Source organism: Rhamphochromis longiceps, linkage group LG18, assembly GCF_057381845.1.
Source record: "Rhamphochromis longiceps isolate RC_006_pf linkage group LG18, R_longiceps_female_GT1.1, whole genome shotgun sequence".
NCBI classification, from domain to species: domain Eukaryota; kingdom Metazoa; phylum Chordata; class Actinopteri; order Cichliformes; family Cichlidae; genus Rhamphochromis; species Rhamphochromis longiceps.
Window position 1 is genome coordinate 23,179,519 of NC_140574.1, and position 9,745 is coordinate 23,189,263.

Genomic DNA, 9,745 nt, shown 5'->3' on the forward strand with positions numbered 1-9,745 from the left:
AGTGCAGTTTGACACCTGCTTTAAATTAGAAACGATCCTCATGAACACAAAAGGGGAAGCTGAACAATACAAGGAAAAGTAAAATGCTTTAGTCAAATCTTTAAAGGTGTCACAAATTTGCCAATTTTACTGCAAAGTCTTCACCTTACCAGGTTTTAAGACTTTAAGACTTACTTGGCTTGTGTTGGAAAATGGTCAGCACCAGTGTGCATATATGAAATGTTTCTCATTTCATGTCCACTGTACCTCGCATTCAAATGGCCTTGCCACTCAGCAACACTGCGGTCGCCTCATTGCCTCACTGTGGGGTAATGTTAAATGCTTAATGAGCTGTGCCTGGATTCCAGACATAGCACTTTCAGTTACAGCCAAACAGTTCATTTCTGGTTTCATTAGACCACAATTCTTTTTTTATCTGATGGCGGAGCATTTGTTTGTTTTTTAACTATATTAGCTGTATGTTTTGTCATCTCTAGGCATGCTTTTGTTAAGTGTCTTTTACTGCAGTTCTGAACAAATATGTTTATGTAATAATGACAACACATGAAATGTGAGAAGAAGATTTTATTTGTTGTTGCTGTTACCTTCTTTAGCAGGTAAACAGAGTGTCCCCAAACTGTGGAAACAAATGAGACTGCTGGAAACCTGAAGTGGCCGCCAGCAAATACGTTACACCTTATATTTTCTTAATGAGGCTTGAGATGTTCTGTAATAGTGTCTTTGCCCAGTTATTTTAAAAAGGCATTTAGGAAAATAAAATCCCTTGAAGTTTTATGTTTACGACATGTGAAGTCATAATATGCTGAAGTCAGATTGAGGTTTCTGATAGAATGTCAGGCAGTGGCTTCTGAAACTATAGGTGTCGATCCTGAGGAAAAATTTAAGAGCTATTGAAGTGAAATGCAGTGAGCTGGCTGCCAGTTGCTTATCAGCATAACGTCGAACATTTCAACACAGGGCATGCCTGCCTGGTCTTACTACTATTCTCTCCAGGAAGATAGATGGATAAGCAGGCTGATCTGGACTGTTGAGATGCAGTCGTGGGAAACAGATTGCAGAACATGTTGCCTTGCCAACCAAACCCCTCAGAGCATGAGGGTTAAATGTAAAAAGATTCTCTGCCAATGCAAATATAGGTTGCCATCTGTTTCCATTACACTCCTTTTGTTCTGTATTCCAAAAACATGGAAGAATGTAGCATGGTGGTGTAGGTGTTCTGGTGAGTGGTCCCTTCTCAGCATGATCCTTTTTTTTTTTTTTTTTTTGCTGTGAGAGTAATGTGCATATTCAGATAGTAATTACAACACCATCCTATGCCTTACAAGGAACTGGGGTATGATAGCAGGCACACGTGGGGCCCTCATAACACATCCGCCATACTCCAAATTAATAGCAACGGCCAATGTGGGAATGTTAGCTGACCTGCACATTTGGGGTAAAAAATTTAAACCCAGTAAATACCAGAACATTTGATGTAAAATGATGTGATCGAGCCGTCCCTCTAACTCTCAGCGGTCCAAGTGAGGTGATGCGTGGTTTTACTGTGCCAATAAAAATAAAGTCAACTTCTGAGAAATTCATAAAGTTTGGTGGTCAACTTAATTTATATCTGACTATTAATCTCCAGCGGAGCCGACGGAGGGTGAAGGCAAGAAAACTGCAAACTTGTTGCTTAGGAACAGTGAGAAATAACCCTAACTTTTCTTGAAGCATCTGATCTTATCTCCCATGGTGCACATAGCTCTGCGTGTAAGTGTGTGCGCGTGTGCGCATGTGGCTGTGTGCGTGTGTGTGTATTGCGGGGGGTGGGGGAGTCAGGTTTAGCAGAGGTTGTTTCTAGGCAACTGTTTTTTGTTTTTTTTTATGGGAAACTTGTTTGTTCTTCTGTGTTCTCTGTCGTTTCCTATTCATTATCTCTCATTTTTTCACAAATACGACTTTTCATCATTAGGGCAGGGTTGTCTGGTTCTGTGGCGTATGAGCCAACATAACTCTGTGATGATTAAATGACAACAAATAACCGCAAAGTTGTTTTTATAAATACTTTTAATTACATTATACATGTTTGGACAGCTATTTTCAAGGGGTAACTATCTGCAGTACAGACTTTGATGGAGTGGAAATATTCTCACACTTTCAGTCCAAGCTTCTTCTCTTTTTTTTTACATGCTTGTATTTATTAGCCTCTTTAGTTGACACAGAGACATATGCAGTTTTCACCTTCACTTTTTCCATCCAAACTTCAGCTGAAAACGTGCTGTAATTGGTTTGCCTCAATGCTATGTTGTTCACTTGCACACAGATTTTCCATACGCATGCCTAGTTATTTGTGAATATCTGACCTATAACAAACAGCTGTTGGCTGGCTGCTTAGTTCTGCCTCAGATGAGAGCAACCTCTTTGCCACAGTCGACATACAAATAAATAAACCGTTTATTTATCAGGCTTTTAAACAACATCGAGCTCGTTATACAGTCGTTAGGATGACTTGTGTCATGCATCAGTTTGAAATGTCATCTTGTGACCTTATTATCCCCCGTTGTTGTGATTAAACCTGTATTTGTGACTCTCTTTGCTTGTGTGTGCGCTTGTCTGCAACAGGTGTTGATACATATTAACAATATTTCAGGATATTTGTCCAGCCTGGCGCGATGCATTGTGCATAATATTGTCTCAGCTTGACACTGTATTATAAATGAACACAGTTCATGTGACACAGTTACACACTAATTTGTTTCAGCTGTGCTACACGGAGGAAACAAAACCCCAAACCACCTGCACACCAGAAAACTGTATCATTTCATAAACATTCACTTCGGCAGTACACGCAGAGCAGCTAATTACAGCGTCCACACACACACACACGCACACGCACACACCACATTGATGCTACTGATTCCTTTTACAGAAGAACCCCTTTGATTCAAGTTTTAATTGGCTATATGTGAGGTGCTTAATTATGGTCTTCAAATGAATCAGGTGGAAACCTGTGGTGGATTCTGCGTTTTGTCATATCCTAATTAAAAGCTTTTTTCCTCTGAAGGCATCCACATCAGCCAAACTCACTGAGCGTTACGCCGTGCAGGAATATTAACGGCAGGTTTGCATGGGAATCCTTGCAATTATGCAAGGCCGTCCTTTGCCCTCATTATCAAACCAATTTGGACGAATCAAAATTCTAAGCTACGAGGCTCCATTTGTGCCAGAAATTATGCCCACATGCACGCTATGTGTCAAATCTTAATTATTCAGTGTCTTATAAAATGTGAATTTTTAGTCCATATCATCAGCTCATTAAACATATTGCAGAAAAAAGTAACTAACTGGAAATGTTACAGATTTTCTCTGCTCAGGTGACTCAGTTATATCGCTGTGATGTGACACAATCCAGCTTATCAGTCCATGTTCACATTTCCACACTTGTAGCTTTTACTTTTTCTTTGCATTAAATAAGATCTCATGAATACAGTGGAAATATAGTAAATCCAGGTCTTTATGTTTGTAACAGATAACTCTAATATGTCGCATTTTATTAAAAAACAGAAATCACAAGTGGTAATAAGCAAGTAAATTAAAAAAATCTTTTATTAATCCAATAAAATGACACACAACATTTTATTTGAAAAAGAAATTACAGGCCAACTTTTCTGTAAACAATAACCTCTTGATTTACACTTTTAAGTTATTCCTTTGTGTTTTAAAGCCAACTCCAGTAACTAGTTTGAGGAAGGATTGCATCCAAATTAAAGGTGCAAAACTTTGTCTTAAGGGGTCTGACATTAGACCACTGCAGAGTCCCAGATCAAAGGTATAAAGGAATAAGCCACCAGCCTAAAAATAAAAATGAGTTTCATAAACCACAGTCTTGTTTTTCTTTCTCAACTTAAATCTCATCATTCTTTCCAGGACTTAAAAGTTGTCAACTGAACATAGTAAACTTTTCTACAATGGCGTAGTGCCCTCTGTTGGAAGAATAATGAAACTATGGTGCTTTTTTTTTTTCTTCTTTTGCTTTTCTGGACATCATGAATTATAGGCTCACGTGGTTTTAAAAAGTCAAGTATCACATTAGATTAGTGTATATCTGCTAAGTGAGTGTAGGTATCCAGTGGTCCTTGAGATCTTCACTTCATTATATATAAAATATGATACTTCTTTAATATTTTCATGTGTTTACATACAGTAAAATAGGCTGTATTATGAATTATCCTATATAGTGTGCTCATGATAGAGAATAAACACATTCAGTCCAGTGTTTTATCCATTTCTCACAGTCTCGTTTACAAAAATAAGCAGTCAGGAGTGACAGCACCTCAGGCCTCAATGGCATCTGTTAAGCCAGCACTACTCACAGTCTCGCCCATCTTTTAGGCTCTACATCTCCGTGTTTATACACACACACACACACACACACACACACACACACACACACACACACACACACACACACACACACACATATATATATATATATATATATATATATATATATATATATATATATATATATATATAAATGCCAATGTCATGACTTAAACTTGACTTCTCCCATCTCCTTGTCATATGGCAGTAGTGAAAAAAGACAACATGACAGCAATTAATAAAATATATATGTAATCTCTGGATGAGGTGAGCCTGCATTATTATAGTTTTTCTAATGGACAATCAGTGTGTCTCTGTTGCTGTGACAAGGCTGTGCATCCAAGGCATCTGTCTCTTTCTGATTTCACAAGCATATTTAGACACAAACTTAAATGAGGTATTCCCTGAGTTGTCCTACTGCAAGTTGTTACCCAGTGAGTGAGTAAGCACAAATCTCAGCCTTTAACGCTACTGTAGGAAGGAACAAAGTCTGTCCTTGTTTTGAGCTCTGAATCAGTTTTTTAGCACATTCTCTTTGTGGGTGTTTGTTACAACTTGAATCTAAGGCTCTCGCTCGCAGAAACTGATTGAGAATGTCGAGCTTCAGGTGGTCACTAATGGCTCTTACTGTAAGAGTAAATAGGCCACATATACACATAATCACACACTCACTTTTTTGGTTGATGACGATGGCGTATCATCATCTATCTTTGTGAACATGAGAACTCAAGAATAAGGCAATGTTGATGCCATCAGTGCAGAGTTTGAATCTTAGTGAGTGTGACCTCATGGTCAAGATAGAGATCATATTTTCTGAAATAGTATCAAATGGATACTATATTCAAAATGTCAAAGTCAAGGTCAGAGGTCAATTCCTCTGAAACTCTGAAAATGAATGTGGTAACTCAAGAAAGAGTTCACCCATGCTGACAAATTAATACCATAGATGTGTCTACAAAAAGGCTGAGGGGGAGCATTGGCAGTTGCCAGTATTTCTTTTAGAAACAAACTCCAGTCGAGGAAAACTGGGGATGATGCAATTTCAATTAATTTGTTCAAGGGAATACTAAAATGACAATCTTAAGATGAAAATGTTCAATTTTATTTTATTTATATAGCGCCAAAATACAACAGCAGTCGACTCTACACACTTTATATAGTAAGGTAAAGACCCTACATTAATACAGAAATGTAAAACTGAAACTTTTGATTTAATTTACAAAAGGACGAAAAAAAGAAGAGGAAGAAAAAGGGTGAGGAATATTATGGATGTTGTTCTAAATATCAGGTCCATTTGAGTAATGTTGCCCTGTAAGACTTAATTAACTTTGATTAATTTAAAAAAAAAAGTCTACTTTACAAGCCATAACGCTGTAATGGGATGCAATGGGGTGCAATGCACTCAAAGACGCATCGAGAAGGAAGCTGCTGCAGTCGCTTGTTAGGGCTCTGTATTTGGATGATTTTACGCAGAATATTCTGTGCTTACAAAATCACAGTTGATCCCATGGAACACCAACCCCTTTGCTAGGCTCTTTGTGGGCGGAGCCGGAGGGCCGAAAAGGTAACGTGATCAGTGTGCCCATCATGTGGCTGTGGAGATCGTCCGCAGTCTTGAGTGTGGTAGGGAACAGAGGAGTAGTGAGAAGTATGGTAAGTGGACATAGCACAGATAAAACCTGTCCTCTGCTTTATATTGCCACGAGTCTAAAAAACGCGAATATGTCTTCTTATATCCGCTGTAAAACATTAAGTGTGGCTATTTTTAGACCGCAGTGCAACAGATAAATGGATCCGATGTTTGTGTTGCTTCAGCTGCTAACGCTAGCTTAAACCCGTTTATAGCGGACCAGGCCAGGGGCGCTATTTAACAGTTCAGCCTCAGTCGCTGCACACAGCGGACTCTGTTCGAGCTTATAATAGATGTATTTTGTGATGCTACAATGCTTGGGTTGTCTGTATGAAGATTAAAAACACCTCTAAAATTGCTAGTCATTCCCGGTGATAAGAGAGCTAGGTGATGTAAGCTAACGTCAGAGAGAGCCCGTGTTTTTGTGTAATCGCTTTATTTCCTCATTTAGACCGATTAAAGCTGCTATTGGGAATTAAAACGAAGGCTGACTGGAGACATTTGTTTTAATCAGCTTCCCACCCCTCACCCCCTCCTCTGCTTATTAGTGGCAGGCTTGTGTAAAGGTACGAAATGTTGCCTTTACAGATTAAACTTGTTATGTGTAGAAACTGATGGGCGGAGACGTGAATGGTGACACAGATGGGCCAAAGGGCACCTATCATTGAGAACACTGACTAACTTGGTTTCTCTTAGGCCCTATAATAAACCCATCCTCCGCTGTTACTTAACCACACAGCCTCACTCATGCACGCTTTCCTTTCTTCACCTCTGTGCAGTGTGCTCAGGTGGGAGACTGGCACAGTGCCAAGTCCATCTATGAGTTTTCTGCCAAGGACATAGACGGGGATGAGGTGTCTCTGGAGAAATACAGGTAAAAGTAATATTAACACAATCAACCACTTGGCACCAGTAGTTAATGCTTGAAATTAGCATTTTAACCTCACTTTGTGCTCTATTTCGCCAGAGGGTATGTGTGCATAATCGTAAACGTAGCCTCTAAATGAGGGAAGACCAGGGTAAACTACACTCAGCTAGCGGGAATGCACGCCTCCTATGCTGAGAAAGGTTTACGCATCCTGGGATTCCCATGCAACCAGTTTGGAGGACAGGTAAGGTGGATAAACTCCAGCTGCCTTTATTTTGTGCTTTCTCAAACAAATTATTTATGTGGCCATAAATGCAACATGAGTTAATTTCACTGTTCTGTGTGAATAAAGTGGGCTGGCAGAGAGGAGACCGTACTAATTGATTTGCACTCTGTACCAAACATGCGTGCTAGACTGTTGCATACTTCGGATCTATTTTCCAATTGGTTATATTTATATCTGTGCATGCTAACATTTTCTAGCTTAATTTAGTAGTTGTTTGTTGTTTTTGTGGCATTCAGGAACCAGGGACAGAAGCAGAAATTAAAGAGTTTGCCAAAGGTTACAATGCTGAGTTTGATCTCTTCAGTAAGATTGAGGTGAATGGAGACAACGCTCACCCTCTGTGGAAGTGGATGAAGGCTCAGCCCAAAGGCAAGGGAACCCTGGGAAAGTAAGTTATTCTATGTTTCTGTTTTCTTGGCAATATGTCTGTCTTTTAATAGTGTACAGTGACAATGTTAATGTCGTATCATTCATGTCCTCCTGCAACAAAACCTTCCTGTGTCACCTGTAATCTCATAAGTGAAGTCTGTGACTGAAATTCTGGTCATGGATAAATACAAATTCTGTGTTTCTACACAGTTTCAAGTGTGGTAGCTTAAAATTGTAGCCATGGAACAGACTGAGTTTAAAGTATTTTGTAACTATTATAATGTTCCACGCGGTGTTGAAACAGCAGGCAGGCATGACGTCATTTTACCCTGAAATGGGAGTTGCTCTTAATCCCACTGCCTTCATCCTCCCTGCTTCTTGTCGTTTTCTGCTGAGTTTGTAGAAAGACGTTTACATGATTTCATTTCTTGCACTGTCTACACTTTGCTGCGTTGTAGATGAACTCAACAAGGGACGTCAAAACCCTGTTTGTTTTTTTTTGTTTTTTTTTTTGTTTGTTTTCTTTTGACTGAGTTTTGTACATTTTCCTTCCAATAAAGAACACAATTCACATAACAGCAGGCAAAGAAATCATACAGTAAAATGCATAAAGTATCAGGGGCAAAATAAGGATCGTGGATCGTGTTGCTATGCGAAATGTCAAGTATTGTTTGTTATATGCAGAATATCCTCATTACTCACATCTGCGGGTAGGAATCTAATTGTCATATACAGGGATTTGCATAATTATTGATTTTTTTTTTTTGTATGTTTTAACTGGGAGTAGGATAAAAGGTGGTGTAGCCAAAAAACAGCAAAATCTGCACATCAGTGTAAACCCACAGAATTCCAGTTTAAATAAACAACAGACTTTTAATGTTTGCAGTATGGTTTTCATTTGTACTTTATTTTTTTTCCAACAGCAACATCAAATGGAACTTCACAAAGGTAACTAAGCTAATACAGTCATAACTCAGAACTGCAATGCTCTTCAGTACTTAATGCTGTTTTTTTTTTTTTTTTTTTTTTTTTTTTTTTGGGGGGGGGGGGTTGTTGTTTTTAACTACAACTGCATTTGAAAATTAATGCTTTTCATTGCTCTCTTATTTCTCACCAGTTTCTTATAAATAGAGAAGGACAAGTAGTGAAGAGATATGGCCCAACCGATGATCCCAGTGTAAGCCGCAACCACACTTTTTCTCCAGTATATACTTGTGCATTCTCTAGAATACAGCACCTTTTGAATGATGTGGGGTATAAGACGCTTTCAACCTCTGTGTGCATATTCTAGTAATTTCTGTTAATATATGGGCAAAGAGGCCCTGTGCAGTTTCTATGCTGATGTTAATGTCAGAGGACGACTGAAACTCTTCAGATTTTGAGACAGTAGGTTGTTTGTGACTTTTGCACAGTGCGTCTCATCACTCAGCATCCCAGCTCTGTAACCATCTGGTCTGCCCAGTACACTTATCTGTGTGTTATATGTAGTATTTGCTGTTATTCTTCAACTCTGCCGTAGTAACATTTGCATTTGTTTCTCTGTGCAGGTGGTGGAGAAAGACCTGCCCACGTACCTGTAATAATACAGTCTCATCTCCCATGTGTTTATTTCACCTTTGACCTCTCTTATGGACTTCAGGGTTGTGTCTGTGTGCCTGAACCAGTGACGGCCTGCCTGTAAACCCAGCACTGGGTGGGGCACGGCCTGATAATCCCTTGCGTGCAACTTATCTCCAGAGCCCACTCACACTAAACCTCGTATGACCATAAGAGAGAACATCCACTGGTTAACCAAAGTAGAGCCACTTCACAGCATACTTCAAACAGCCATTACTTTTTTTAGTCCAATACAAATACCCTCTGTTCTGAATGTTACTTTGACAAGTTTGTTTATGTGTCTTTGTCAGTTTTATGTGAAAACACTGAAGGCAATAAATTTAATAGATTTCTGCATAGCTACTGATATTATTGTTTGCACTTAAAACGACAAAGGGCCAAATGTTGAACCTGAAAATCATGGCTTATATAATGAAATTAGAAAATAAATGTAGTTGTGAATATTGTGTTGATGTGTTGCTTATGCACCTGCACAACAGAAGTAAATGATGGTAATTCTAAATTGCTAGAAGTTTCTGTTTATTTCTGATAGAGTATGTAAAAGCTTTGAACCACACAGCATTCTTATAACACATATTTTTCCATATAGTTCTCAAGGCCTTGTTTTTGTTTG

The 9,745-nt window shown here is 38.9% G+C and overlaps 1 protein-coding gene across 1 annotated transcript; it reads left to right on the top strand.

The window, feature by feature from the left end:
- Nucleotides 1–5,915: 5,915 nt before the first annotated feature.
- Nucleotides 5,916–9,634, top strand: LOC146648288 (phospholipid hydroperoxide glutathione peroxidase-like). Its single transcript, XM_085389209.1, has 7 exons — nucleotides 5,916–6,015; nucleotides 6,772–6,866; nucleotides 6,960–7,104; nucleotides 7,383–7,534; nucleotides 8,439–8,463; nucleotides 8,633–8,692; nucleotides 9,063–9,634. The coding sequence occupies exons 1-7, from the start codon at nucleotides 5,950–5,952 to the stop codon at nucleotides 9,093–9,095; spliced, it is 576 nt and encodes a 191-aa protein (XP_085245335.1). The 5' UTR covers nucleotides 5,916–5,949; the 3' UTR covers nucleotides 9,096–9,634.
- Nucleotides 9,635–9,745: the final 111 nt, after the last annotated feature.